General features: G+C 43.6%; 1 protein-coding gene across 17 annotated transcripts in view; it reads right to left on the bottom strand.

Annotated features, from left to right (window-relative positions):
* The window catches only part of NEK11 (NIMA related kinase 11), a 200073-nt gene that overhangs the window by 34158 nt on the left and 150529 nt on the right, over positions 1-15386 (bottom strand). For 10 of the 17 annotated variants that reach the window (XM_065583619.1, XM_065583621.1, XM_065583617.1 and 7 more), the window contains 2 exons: positions 15062-15122; positions 854-950 (listed from right to left, as the gene is read on the bottom strand). The exons of 1 other annotated variant lie outside the window; for it this stretch is intronic. In XM_065583619.1, the coding sequence (XP_065439691.1) occupies positions 854-950; positions 15062-15122 (158 nt within the window). The remainder of the gene's footprint in view (positions 1-853; positions 951-15061; positions 15123-15386) is intronic. 6 more of the 17 variants (XR_010598373.1, XR_010598375.1, XR_010598374.1 and 3 more) reach the window with 2 other exon arrangements.

Below are 15386 nucleotides of genomic sequence, written 5' to 3'. Positions count from 1 at the left end.
CACACAAGAACACACAAGAACAACAAGGACAGACACAAATACAGGTACCTTCTCCTCCAATGAGAACTCCCTCTCAAACTCCCCTGTTAGCCACCCTGTTTGCTGCCGCTGTAACACTGTACTTCAGTTCTGATAGAGCATCATTACTAATAGGTCAGTATCTAGATAGAAGTACAGTAAATCTGACATGGTTACTATAATAATACTCTGTAATTACTGTAATAGGCATAAGCTGTATTAACTAATATATATAATTAGAAGGGAAGCTACAGATATCTGTTCTATTAAGGAAGTAAAATAATTATTTATTATAGCTGAGATTTTCAAAGGAGCCATTTTCAAAGGAGCCTAATGGAGTTTCAATGGGAGTTTGATGCCTATCTTCCTTAGTCTTCTTTGAAAATCCCAGCTTACAGCAATAATATTCTTATTTAATTGGTACAAGATCATAGGAAAAAATCTTTTGCAGGAATGACGGAATAAAGGCCAAAGGGCAGGTGAGGGAAGGAATACGATATGAACATGAACATCTGCCACTGATTTATGGGGTTTGTGTTCAGATGATAAAAAAGGGGAAGTTCAGAACAACACAGAAAGCAATGAAGACAAAGTACGGTCCTGGAAAGGCTGACAGTGATTGTGCCAACTACCGGGGAACTGTTCAGAAGCAACGGTTAATCCTTCCCTCACAACTGGTGCAGACGAGCGTTCCGTTGTAATGAACATTCTGGGATCCATTTCACAATCTCTCTTTTCTTATCTCTCGTTTTTTTTGCTTTGTCCTGTTGTCATTCAAAACGGTCAACTTGGTCTAAGTATTGCTTTCATATATATATATATATATGCTACTTACTCCCTCATGCGTTTCAGCTTGGTCTCAGCCATGGTGTTGTTGATTGCTCTCGATCCCTGGGGCACTACTGGAGCCACGCCGGTGACAGTCCCAGAACCTACAAATCAATGCACAGACACTCAACCTTATTCACCTTTCTCTCATCAGTAGTGCTGCAGATTCAAGGCAATATTCAAGGGCAATCAGAAAATGGAAGATAATTCATCTGTGTCACATGGTATTGCTGTATTAATTAAAGATGAATTAGATTATTAAATGCACATTGAGACAACTCAGTTCAGAGGGATAAGGGGATTTACAGTTTACAATAATTGTCATTCAACCACTGTATTACATAAAAAGGACTTTCGCATGGGGAAAAAACGGGACAGAGAAACTATTCAACAAAAAAAAATTTACTTAGACTTGTTCTCTGTTTCGTTCACTTTGCTTGTATTTATTTATAGGAACAAGATCCTTCTTCTGACAGCCAAGTTCCTCCTTTGGCTTGATCATGTAGTAAGGTTTCAGTGTTGTGCTTACAGCATCAGACTTCTGCTGTCGTGGGTGAAGGGATTTCCGAAGTATTCACCATTTACCTACTGCACAGGGGTGTAGTGATCTCCCCAGTGATTTCAGGAGTGTAGCTGAAAGAGCTGTTGTCAGAATAAGACTAGTTCCAGCCCTTTTAGAAATGGTCAAGAGACAGCGTTGCTCAGGTTGATAGGTAGGAGGAAAGCTGCCTGACTACTGGGGCGGCTCTAGGCACCAGCTAAACAAGCAGGTGCTTGGGGCGGCAAAATAATGCTGGGGCCCCAGCTCAAACCTCAAGCAGCGTCCTGGGCTGGATCCTGACTGCCCCGGGGGGCAGTAACCAGCCTGTTGTTCTGCTGCTGGGTGTGGCGGGGCAGGGAGCTGGCTAAGTGGGGAGTGTGTCCCTGCTGCTCTCCCGCGGGCAGCGGCCACCCCCCCCCCCCCCAGGAGGGAGCCAATAGCGCAGCCCTGCCCTGGCTGCAGAGGACGGGCTGCTCCTCTTCGGCTTGTCCCCGCCGCTGCAAGCCGAGGAGCAGCGGCCCGTCCTCTGCAGCCAGAGCAGGGCTGTGCTACCAGCTCCTGCCTGGGGGGTGGCCACTGACCGTGGGAGAGTGGTGCGGACAAGCTGAGGAGGAGTGGCCCGTCCTCTGCAGCCGGGGCAGGGCCGTGCTACCGACTCCCGCCTAGGGGGTGGGGAGTGTGACCGCTGACTGCAGGAGAGTGGCGGGAGCCGGTAGCACGGCCCTTCCCCAGCTGCAGAGGACGGGCCGCTCCTCCTCGGCTTGTCCGCACCGCTCTCCCGCGGTCAGCGCCCTCCCTCCTACCCCCCAGGCGGGAGCCGGTAGCGTGGCCCTGCCCCGGCTGCAGAGGACGGGCAGAACTTGGCGCCCAGGCAGGCCGCTCTTCCTCGGCTTGTCCCTGCCTCTGCCTCCTCCTCCTCCTCCCCTCTGCGCCGCCTCCTGCCAGGGAAGGGGTGAGCGGAGCGGAGCGGCATCCCGGGCTGAGCCCAGCTCATGCCGGGGCCAAGGCGAAGACCAAGGATGAGCGGGGCTGGGATCCAGCAGCAGCCCCAACCCCTGGCCCTGGGAGCGGCGGTGACGGGAGATGAATCCACCTCAGGCCAGATCCACAGCAAGGGTAAGAGTCGGGCCGGGCGGGAGATTCCCCAGGACCCCTGGGGAGCTTCTGCCTGCTGGAGCCCCAGAGGCTGCTGCCTCCCTCCCCAGCCCCTCACAGCACTCCAGTGCCTGGAGTCTCCTTCTGCCTCCCCCCCTGCAGGGGGCAAGTGACCTGGCAGAGAGGGGCAGCATCTGTCCAGCAAGCCCAGCACCTCTTCCTTGGCTCCTCCAGCCACAGAGCTCTCTCCATTGCATGCCCCTCGGGTTCCCAGCTGGGCGGCCTCAATGCTGGGAAAACGCCAGCAGGGCTGGGTCCATTGTGTATCCGAGCTCGTGGGGAGCTCTCTCGCCTTAATGACTAGCGCCTTACCTACGGCAAGTACAGTAGAGCAATAGGAGCGTGATGTGAAAAATATCATGTCACATTGTGACACGGTCACTCAAATCACAATTACGTGTGTGTACTGTGCTGCCCTATCGGCGCCATTTGCGTTAATTTCCGTTTCGCGTTGGTGCCAGTGGTTATAGGGCTAAAATGCCGGGACAAAAACGAAAATGACTTTCTGGTACTGCCTATCAGCAACAAAGAGAGAAACGGCAAAAAGAATTAGAAAAACTATCTCATACTTCAAAAAAGTATTTTAAAAAAGTCAACAATCAAGGAGAAAGCTCTAAGCAATACACTGAAGGTGATTATTCATCAACTGATGAAGACCGATCGAACCAAGGATTACCTTTATCAACTGATAAAGATGAACAACAATCTGACCAAAGATTATCTTCGCTAACTGATAAAGATAAACAATCACAATCCATCCAAAGATTTACTACTTCAGCTGAAGAGTCCAGAAATGAAGAACTGTTATCCAAATCTAAAACTGAAGAACAATTATTGGAAGGTGGAGAGACTGACATAGGATCGGATCCAAGTACATGGCCGACAATAATTACTGATGCAATGCAAATGATTATTGTGAAAAAAGGTCCTTCAAAACTAGATCCTACATTTGAATATCCATTTAATGAGTCAAATCGTCGATTTATGCCATCCAATATGAAGAAAAAAATGAAAAATGGGGAACAAATTAATATATCGTGGTTAGTGTATTCACAGACCAAAGATGTAGTTTTTTGTTTTTGCTGCAAACTGTTCTGTAACTTGGACATTCTTCTGGCAACTGCAGGTTTTAATGACTGGCGAAATTTGCATCAGCATTTGAAAGAACATGAAACATCAAAAAATCATTTACGCTCGTTGACAAATTGGATTGAGCTGTCAAACAGATTACGGTCCAGTACAACAATCGATGCGGTACAGCAACGTCAACTAAATTCAGAAATTCTACATTGGCAAGTGGTGTTGGAACGTTTACTGGCAATCATTAATTTCCTAGGCGAACAGTGCCTTGCATTCCGTGGATCCTTGGATATTTTATATGAGAATAACAATGGAAATTTCTCTAAAATTGGTTGAGTTATTGGCAAAATTTGATAATGTTATGGCTGAGCATGTACAAAGAGTGAAAGATGGAGAGATTCACACCCATTATTTGGGTAAAAATACACAAAATGAGATAATAGAATTAATTTCTAATGGAGTGCGTAGTGAAATTTTATCGAATTTGAAACATGCCAAATATTACTCAATTATAGTTGATTGTACTCAAGATCTGAGCAAAACCGAGCAAATGTCAATAGTTTTACAATTTCTGAAAATTGATGAAAATGCAGAAGTGAAAATTTGTGAACACTTTCTAGAATTTATACCAGTGAATGAAACTATTGGGAAAGCCCTCACAGATGTAATTCTACGGAGATTGGAATACTATGGAATACCTTTAGAAAATATGCGTGGCCAAGGGTACGATAATGGCTCAAACATGCGAGGACGACATGCAGGTGTACAGCAAAGAATATTGAATTTAAACAATCGAGCTTTTTTCATTCCTTGCCATGCGCATTCACTCAATCTGGTTGAGAGTGATGCCGCCAAATCATCTAAAGATGCCGTTTCATATTTTACCACAGTGCAAGCAATTTACAACTTTTTTAATGATTCCACACACCGTTGGGCAGTCTTGAAGAAGCATCTTGAACAAAAACTCACACTTAAACCTCTAAGTCAAACTAGATGGGAAAGCAGGATAGATGCTATTAGACCATTCCGATATTCATCAGGAGAGATTTACGATGCACTATTCGAAATAAGCCAGGACTTGTCATATGATCCTTCATTTCGACATGAAACTGAAACATTGGCTCAGAAAATGATGCAGTTTCAATTTTCATGTTGCACGGTTATTTGGCACAATATTCTAAATCAAATTAATTTGACCAGCAAAGTTATGCAGAACATAACCATAGACATATCCGAGGCAAAGACGATTTTGAATAAAACGCTGGAATATTTAAAAAAATACCGTTCAGATGAAGGATTTGAAGAAACTGTCAAAGAAGCAACAACAGTAGCAGAGGATCTTGATTTTGAACCGATGTTTGCACCTCAACAATTCATTCGTCCTCGGAAAAAAACAAGACAGTTTTGTTATGAGGCTCATGATGATCCTATTCTCGATCCAAACGAAAGGTTTAAAGTTGAATGTTTCTATTGTATTTTGGATGTAGCTATAACTTCCGTTGAAGAAAGATTTTGTCATTGTGAAACTTTTTGAATTTTTATACGCTATTGGAAATATTAAAGATCAGTTTTCCAAAGAAGATCACATGAAGCAGTGCCAAGACCTACATTTAGCGCTCAGTGCTGATAACGCTGCTGACATTGATGCAGTAGAATTGTATGATGAATTAATAGCTTTATCTGAGCTAATAAGTCCTAAAACTTCTCCTCTAAAAGTATTAGAATTTATAGCAAGAAATGATTTTTTCACTCCAAACACTGCTATAGCATTACGCATTCTTTTAACATTACCAGTATCAGTGGCTTCTGGTGAGTGCAGTTTCTCAAAACTGAAATTACTAAAGAATTATTTGAGGTCCACCATGTCTCAAAATTGTATGTCAGGACTTGCATTAATTTCAATTGAAAGTACCATTGCAAAAAATTTAGATTTCACTGACTTATTAAAAGACTACGCAAGTATAAAAACCGGAAAAATTCAGTTCATATAAATTCTTTTAATTTATGAGAAACTGGAAGACACTAACGTTTTTCATTACAGTGTATAGTTGAACTCAAATTGTTTGTAATTGTGTTTTTGTTAAAATTAAATGTTAAAATTACACTCCTAGGAAATTGTTTTATTTCACTAACTACAAATTTTGTTTTCAATTTTTTAAATTTTAAACAGTCAAAACAAAACTGCAAAGTGCAAACATGTGTAAAAGCCAAAAAAAAAGCGTGGGGGGCAGGGGGGCGGCCAAATTTTTTTTTTTTGCTTGCGGCAGCAAAAAAACTAGAGCCGGCCCTGCTGACTATTGTGAAGAGGTTGTTAGGGCAATGCAGGGCATGGAGGAAGGTGCAGGGCTGCGGCTATTGATACACCTTTAATAAAGTATAGCCAGCACCCACCCCGACAGTGTCTGACATGCAGAAGAGGAGAGACCATGGAGCCACCCCTACTTAACCAAACACACCTCTTGGGGCTGCTAGAGTTTTGGTCCCCCCACTACAGAAGGGCTGTGGACAAATTGGAGAGAGAGAGTCCATCGGAGGGCAATGAAAATGATTAGGGGGCTGGGGCACATGACTTACGAGGAGAGGCTGAGGGAACTGGGGTTATTTAGTCTGGAGAAGAGAAGAGTGGGGGGGATTTTATAGCAGCCTTTAACTACATGAAGCGGGGTTCCAAAGAGGATGGAGCTAGGCTGTTCTCAGTGGTGGCAGATGACAGAACAAGAAGCAATGATCTCAAGTTGCAGTGGGAGAGGTCTAGGTTTGATATTAGGAAACATTATTTCACTAGAGGTTGGTGAAGCACTGGAATAGGTTACCTAGAGAGATGGTGGAATCGCCATCCTTAGAGGTTTTTAAGACCCGACTTGACAAAGCCTTGGCTGGGATGATTTAATTGGTGTTGGTCCTGCTTTGAACAGGGGGTTGGACTAGATGACCTCCTGAGGTCGCTTCCAACCCTAATCTTCGATGATTCTATGATTCTTAGAGCTTCAGGCTGTTCAACCCCTCCAAATAATGGCCCTCTCTTGCCTTGGGTACACTAGCAGACCCCTTTACTTTTCCCTCACACATGAATGGCCAGCCACACTTTGACCCTAGGTCTTTTTTATGCCTTTCAAGCTTAGACCTGTGCTCTCTATATAATGGAGCACGACAATCAAGCAATTTTGTCCCATAGAGTCAGAATTTGCTGTGGGGCAGCTATAGCTCCCTCTGTATCTGGAAAGAAGAAATCCTTATGATGTCAGCAGCAGCCTGGGTTTCAAATGGTCTCTCAGGCCTTGTCTATATAAACAATTAGACTGCAGCAAACTGGGAGTGAATCTACCCACACTAGCCTGCCTTGGACTAACTATTCATGTGCACTCTGCTGATGCATATTACAGTGTTTTGATCTAGTTCTCTTTGAAACAGGCCTAGATCAAAGTGCATTAGCAGACTGTTAATCAGTGGGGTGCACATGAACAGTTAGACCATGGCGGGCTAGATTCACACCCCAGCTTGCCATGAACTAAATGTTAATGTAGACAAGCCCTCAGACTTTGAAGGCAGAAGGAAACAGCAGCCACAGGATTAATATTAATATTTCTTTATGTTCTGTGAAACTGAGAGGTTTTATGTAACTACTGTACAATGGCAACCAAAATAATGGGGCGGGGGTCAATCAATTACACAACACCCATGCTTTAAAATCCTCCCTTACTTTCACTTCAGTTCCAATATGATATTAGCAGCCATTATACTCACAAGCTACTAGCATTAATAATTAACGATGGGATTACGAGCATTCGGATGGTGCCTAGCCTTGTTTCTTGCAGTTTTTGAGATACTGGCCATTAAAATCATGTTGTTATTGAAATGAGGGGGGATAAGACAAGTGGAATCAGTCAGATATGTTTTATAAGTGAGGTTACATCTCACAGGCCTCCAGGTTAGGCAATGTCAGCTACCCTTCACTGAAAACTCAGACAATCACTGGTGAAGGTGAAATACAGACTATCGAAGGCCATTTACCAGATAGGTGAGGTTGCATTTGGTAGCCCAAGCTACTTGTCTGGTGCCTAAATGTTACTGTGTACCCAAGGTTTTGTCTATGTGCTTATAGTTAAAATGGTGAGAAATGACTTGCTCAGTTCTTGTCAACAATGAATTTGCACCGCAGCTCCTAAAAAAATATCACTCTAAGTTTCTATGCTTGTAGAGGTTCAATTTCAGGGCAAAACTATGTAAACACTCTTCTAGTAACTTGGTCAAGCATGATGCAAGCATGTGTATGAATGGGTTTATCAACAGGGAGACACTGAGGAAAGCTGAGCCGAATGAACTAAAGGTGTGAATTTAAATTATATTCTATACACTGGATTAAACCCTGTGTGGACACTCTCATTAAGAATTAAAGTGACCTTAATTCAGTTTAGTGTAATTCAATGCCCACCTGAATTAAACTAAACTGAATTAAGGTTATTTTAATTGTGAATGAGAGTGTCCTCACAGGGGCGGAATACAATTTAACTAATCCACTTTTAATTTACACCTTTAGTTAATGCAGATTAACTTCCCTGAATGTCTCTGTGTACAGAAGCCCCTTATCAACTTCAACTGTGTTATCATTCAATCTCTTAAACTAACGGCTTGTCTAAACCTAAAAGGCTGCAGCGGGGAACAGGGTGCAGCTGAGCTGCTGTAGCGCTTCAGTGAAGACGCTTCCTATGCTGACAGGAGGGTTTCTCCCATGGGTGTAGTTAATCCACCTCCCCAAGAGGTGGTAGTTATGTCGATGGGAAAAGCCCTCTTGTCAACAGCACTGTCTACACCAGGAGTTTAGGTCAGTATAAATGAGTCACTCAGGGGGGTGGATTTTCCACCCCCCCTGAGCGACGTAGTTCTACTGACATGAGTTGCTAGTGTAGACCAAGCCTAGGGAACGTTGGAGTGGTCAGTACTTTGCAGGTGCTACACAAAATGATGCTGATGACTTGGTAGGTGGCTCTGTCCGCTCTCAATCAGTATTGTACCAAGGCCCTAGTATGATGCTTCGGGCCTCAGTGCTGTTGCTACATTTCAAATATGAGATAAAACTGATGTCCTGACTACCTGCGGCTTAAAAAGAAAGCACAAATGGCACTTTTCTTAAGACAAAGTAGTATTAAGCCTGGCAGCCCTCTAAATTCTAGCTAATTGTAATATTGCAAGGTACATCATTGTAGTAAGAAGCTAGTATATTCTCCTTTAGTAGTGTCCTGGTATATTTATTGCTCCAATACTTTTGCTTCTTCTGCTCTGACATTTCATTATTAAAGACATCCTTCTTGACTTTCTGGGAATTCAAGCTAAATAAACCATTCTTACTTTGCCTTCTCTCCATGTTGTCAAGTGGCCAAACAAAACTTGGTCTCAAAACACAAACTAATATCTTCCCTTCCATTAAACAACATCTTACGGGTATTGTATAGCTGATGCAAGGGCATCAGCCTGGAGTATCTTGGGAAGGGGCTGTTATAATTAAATATGGGGCTTCAGTTAAGGTTGGTGAAGAGCTTTTTGTACTGCTAGCGTAACAATCCTCACAGACTTTTCCAAGGGTGCTCGGTAACCCTGGCCTCAAAGAAGGTATTTATTTCATCAGAGGTATTTTTCTGTAAGCAGTCACTTGATTAATACAATATTTTGCATCTAGTTCAGCGCAGTTTGTCCACTACTCCTGAGGGCATTCTGCCCCAAAAAATTAAAAATTCTGTGCCAAATAAATAAATAAATTCTGTGCACAATATTTTAAAATTCTGCAAAATTCTGCAAATTTTATTTGTCAAATAAAGGTGGAGACTCCAGCATGGCATTGGGGAGCACAGGCCACTGGCTGCACAGAGGTGGGAGATGGCTATGCAGCTCCACCCTGGGACACGAACTCAGTGGTGAGGCTGCACCCAATCCTGACACAGCACAAGGACCGGGCCTGCCCCAGAAACACCCCAGGGCCCTGCCCCTCCATGCCTGGTGCACCAGGTGTTAGTAGGCAGGCTCAGCAAGGCAGGATCCAAGTGTGGAGGGGCTTGGTGTGGGGGGGATCCAGGTGTGGATTGAGAGGTTCTGTGTGGGGCAATCTGAGTGTGGGCAGCTCAGTGGGGGATCTGGATGTGGGGGGGGGATCTGGATGCACAGAGGCTTGTTGTGGTGTTCTGGGTGCAATGGTAATGGGACTTTGCAGGGGGGTCCAGGTGGAAGATGGTTGGGGGGGAGGTCAGCGGGGGAGGTCTGGGTGTGGAGGGGCTAGAGCTCAGCAGGGAGGGTCTGGGTGGGAGGAAGTTCAGTGGCACATCCAGATGCTGGGGGAGTGGGGCTCAGTGGGTGGAGATCCAGGTGCAGCTCGTTGGGGCTTGGTAGGGTGGGGATCTGGGTCCAGGTGGCTCATCAGGGTGGCCCAGCTGCAGGGGGAGTGGGGCTCACTGGGAGGGTTCTGGGTGTGAGGGGGACATGAGGCTTGGCATGAAGGTCTGGTATGAGGGGGTCTGGATGCACAGGGGTTGGGTGGATGGGGGAGTAGCTCCCTGTACAGTGATCCCTACGCCTGTAGCTGAGGAGTGATGGGTGCAGGAAGCATGGGGAGGGGAGAGTTTGTAGAGCTTCCTACAGCCAGGGGAGAAATCTAGAGGTGGGTCTGTCCCAGCCCCGGATGCCATACAGGGGAAGAGGAAGTCCCGTCCTCCCCAGCCCAGCCAAGGCTGGCAGCTGAGCCCAGCACAGGGTAGGAACCACCAGCTGGGTCTTCCCCAGTCCTCCCCCCTGCCCCACAGTGATTTACCTCTTGCCAGCTGCCTGGGCACCTGAAACATACTGCTGGGGAGAGGCACATGACCGCTCTTGTGGATTCCTTTTGCTTTCCCATCAGAAAGTCATTTTTCTGTGGGGAAGCAAAGAAATCTGTGGGGGACATAAATTCTGCGCATGTGCAGTGGCGTAGAATTCCCCCAGGAGTAATCCACCCATAAATCAGCATTAAATGAATGTCAAGTATCAGAGGGGTTGCCGTGTTAGTCTGGATCTGTAAAAAGCGACAAAGAGTCCTGTGGCACCTTATAGACTAACAAGACGTCTATTAGTCTATAAGGTGTCACAGGACTCTTTGTCGCTCATTAAATGAATGGTTATTCTCCTTTAGATAGTGGCCAAATAACTATTGATTCACACTTATTTAACACAGTGAAATCTCTATTGATTCTTCAGATAATTTAAAATAAACCATTCAGAGCACAGACATTTCAAAACTATAAGATGACAGCTTTCTAAGTATATTTTAGGGGGAAATGACCTCCCCAGCATCCAGCCCAGATAGCTAGTCTGGTTGCTGGGGACATCTGGAGAAGGAAAATGGGGGAAGATCCCCCGCCCTCAAGTAACCAAGCAGCAGCCTCTATGGCCCCAGCATCCCCCCTCTCCCCCACCCCGCTCCATCGGATGGAGGAGAAGGACTGGAGGATCTCCATAGCAACAGATCCTGTGGTCCACATCTATTCACAGATTTTAAGGCCAGAAGGAACAATTGCGATCAGCTCTTTCATAACATGGGCCAGAGAAGTTCACACAGTGATTCCTCCCTCCAGCCCAATAATTTGTGGCTGAGCTAGAGCATATCTTGTAGACAGCCAATCTTAAAGACTTCATGTGATAGAGAATCTATCACATCTTTCAATAAATTGTCCCAATGGCTAATTACCCTCACTGAAAAATTTGCATCTTATTTTCAGTTTGAATTTTTCTAGCTTCAACTTCCAGCCATTGGATTTTGTTATACTCTTACCTGCTAGATTAAAGAGCCCTCCAGTATCAAATATCTTTGCCCTATTCAGCTACTAATACAAAGAGATCAAATTGCCTCTAACCTTCTCCTTCTATAAGCTAAACAGATTGAACTCTTTAGGTCTTTCATTTCCAAACTTTAATTCATTCTTGTGGCTTTCTTCTGAGACCTCCTCAATTTTTTACCTTTTTTTTTTTAAACAGCATGGAGAGAGGATTCCATTCCTGTCCTGTCTGACGCAAAACTTACCCTGTACGCAGCTGTACAGGCAACCCAAAATGAATAATGGAATATACTGAATTGTTAGTATGATCATATTGACCCAGTAAAAAACCCTTTATTCCCAGTGAAGTCAATTGGACTTTAAAAGGATCAGAATTTCATTCTTTGAAACTCAAACTGTGAGTTTTTACACTGAAAAAACTCTATTCACAGCCACTTATACTCTGAAAAATAGATTGCATATTTAATGCATCATCAGTAACATTGCCTCTATTGATTTAAGAAGGTATATGCTAGCTAGACCTCCACTAAGAGCCATGTGAAACTGCAAAATTTTGCTTCATGATTGCTTTAAAAATGGAAATGTCCTGGTAGATTCTGACCAGCACAAAATCTGCATCAGTTCCCAGTATTTCTGTACAATTCATAGCACTTTAGAACAGCTCTTTAATTTCACATGGTTATTGTAAATTTAATTAAATTCATGCCAACTCTGTAAATGCCATGCCGTGCGCAAGTTACCGGGTGACGGTGTGAATTGGGCATTCTGCTTTGCGAAAGTCATATGGAGTCTGGAACCACATTCAAATGAAGAGAATTCACAGAACGAAAATGGTGGTGAGAAAAGTGGAGGCCATAGATCCCACATCTAATTATTTTGTCAGTGATATACACTAAAAGATAAATATATTTACTCTGGTATGAATACTTGCGAGCATACTTCTGGACACTCTTGACAAATATGGTACTTTGTAACTGCTCAGAGCATCAGAGATCTTACTGAAGTCAATACTGATTTTTTGCATCCCACCTTCTAACTTCAGTGAAATGCTTTATTTATGTGTTACAATATGTAATACAGGAAACTGCAATATAAGGAATGGTACCTCAGACAAAAAAAATGCCAGAGAAAATTTTATATTTTTGTTTTAAAATCTTCCTGAAATAGTTCAACTTAATCCCATTATAAATCCCAAATGAAAAGCATGACAAAAAATCCAAATGAAATGTGAGGTTCTCATTTCTAATGACTAGGGCTCTGTGTCTGTCACGGAGGTTGCAGAAGTCATGGATTCCATGATTTTCTGCAACTTCTATGACTTCTGCAGCAGCCAGTGTGACTGAGCCCAGAGCCACCCAACCAGCCAGCCCCGGGGACCAGCTGCTCAGGCATCCCCATGGACAGCCACACCGGCTGCTGCTGGAGCGGCTCTGCAGCCAGCCACTTGGGCAGCCCTGCAGCCAGCTGCACTGGCATTGCTGGTGTGGCCCCGGGGCCAGCAGCACCAGCCACTGCTTGGGCGGCCCTGGACAGCTGACCCCAGGAACTTCCCAAGCAGTGGCCGGTGCAACTCGCCACGGGAACCACCTGAGCAGCGGTCTCGGGGCAGTGGGAGCAGCGGCAGTTGGGTGGCCCCGGGGGCGGCCGGAGTAGCTGCTGCTCGGTGGCTCCGGCAGTTGAGGCTGCTGACCTTGGTGGTCCCCCCAGCAGCTGGTGCCCCTGGCCCCTGCCCCCCTCCATCAGTGGCTCCCAGCCCCCCCCCTCAGAGCAACACCCCCCGCCTTAGCTCCCCACTAAGATTTAGTCAGGGATATATAGTACCCCTGTTCGCTGTGCAACAAAATATGGACGGAGGAGAAAGTGCCGGAAGAGTGGACCCTCGGTATCATAATCAAGTTACCAAAGAAAGGTGATCTAGACAATTGTTCAAATTGGAGGGGAGTAACACTTCTATCTGTCACAGGAAAAGTATTAGCAGCAGTGCTTTGGAACAGAATGAAAAGAAAGATGGATATCATCCTACATGAACAACAATCTGGATTTAGACAAGGAAGACTGTGCACAGATGCTATTTTCACAGTGAAACGGATTATTGAAAACACAATTGAATTCCAAGGCAGTCTTGCCATCAATTTTGTGGACTTTCAAAAGGCATTCGATAGTGTAAACAGAGAAACAATGTGGAAAATTGTGGAACAATATGGAACTCCAACAAAATTAATTAACATCCTGTGTTCTTTAGGATAGTGACAGTGCCAATCTCAACCTAATATTCTTCCCTCATTTAAGCTTTACTTTTAACTCCTAAGAAATTGAAAATTCATAACTAGGGTTTGAAAAAGGGACTTTTGGGCTAAAATCTTGCAAACTTAGGAATCAATTGTTATTACATATCTGCCAAGAGTGAGACACTGTATATTAAAGAAAATATTGTTTTCTTTCCAATCCTGGGTGAATTAAAAAAGACAACTTTAATTGCCTTTTCTATCATTATAATATGTGCTAATATCTATGACATATCTATAGAATTCTAATAAAGAATATTATAAAAATAAATCCTTTTCATGTGATATAATAAAGCAAATTACCACATTTTGTCTTAGTCAATTTTTGATTGCACATAGCCCCACTTATTTTATTGTTAAGCACAATTAGCATAAGACTAAACAGCTATATTGCACTTTTTATCTGAAAATTGTGAAGTCCTATACAAAGATAAGTCTTTTTATTCCCATTTTACAGCTGCAGAAAGTGAGACACAAAGATAAAGGGACTTGCCCAAGGTCTCACTGCAAATCAATGGCAGAGCCAGGAATAGAACACTAGCCTCTAAACACCAAGATCTGTATTTTATTCACTTGACCATGCTGAGATCACTGATGAGGAAGGAGGAATGGAAGAAAATATCCAATCACATGTAATGTCATGAAGCTCATAAATACTGTAACTTGAAACAACATGTTATTTTTCTTTTCTTTTTCTTGCAGTCACAAATACACGATTGCAGTATTTTTCATCTGGGCAACGTGACACAATATTTCTCCTAGGTGGCCTCTCTCTTACCTTGTGATAAATTGCTAATTAGCTTTAGCAGACTCAGAGCTGGTCCATTCTAAAAATAAATGTTAAAGCAGGGTTTTATCCCTAAAGCAGCAAAATCTTTTCTCCACTCTAGGAAAATGATAGCAATAAGACACTTCAACCAGACTTTTTAATGCCTAACAACTTGCACTATGCAACTGAACTCCACGGTCACTCTCCTTTTGGCCTAAGTGAAAACAATCTGCTTCTTTACGTATGACAGGTTTAAAGATTTTTTTCTTTGGAGGAGAAAGTCTTCTGATATCTAGTTTTCAAAATCTTTTCTTATGGACACTACCAGTATATGCTTCAGTTTACTACTATCCATAATGCTTTCTGTCCATTTCACAACATGCTAGCAAAACAATGTCATCTTTACACGCGGTTGCATTTGATGCCTTGTGGAGTTGACAAAGGAGGCAATTTTAAAGAAGGCCACTTTTTATAAAACTACCTTAAAGCAGTTGGATTGAAAAGGGAGTGAGTGGAGTGCAGACCATAAAGAGGGCAGAAGATTTTAGTAAATATTACTATTAGTTCTGGAGAAGAGACATCATCTCACCTAGAGAGCTGTTATTCAGGACGTTCTCCAAATACCTGACCATTGCCTCGACATCACTGTCCTGGTTGTGGAAGAGTGAGAAAGAATATTAGAATTAGAACATTAGAATTAGAACATTAGAATGTTAAACATTCTACACCAAGAGTGTGATCCTGCAAACACTTACTATCAAGGAGTTTCCTACTCTGAGTAATCTTACTGATGTCAACACTGGAACTCCAAATTGTAAAAAAATATACACAACTGAACCCACTGAGAAAGGCCATTTTCTACTTTTTTTGCTCCCAAGTGTCAAGTTTCGGGTGACATTAGAGACAACGATTTT

Source organism: Chrysemys picta, chromosome 2 (genome assembly GCF_011386835.1).
Source record: "Chrysemys picta bellii isolate R12L10 chromosome 2, ASM1138683v2, whole genome shotgun sequence".
Classification (NCBI taxonomy): domain Eukaryota; kingdom Metazoa; phylum Chordata; order Testudines; family Emydidae; genus Chrysemys; species Chrysemys picta.
This window is presented reverse-complemented; position numbering and strand designations above follow the sequence as displayed.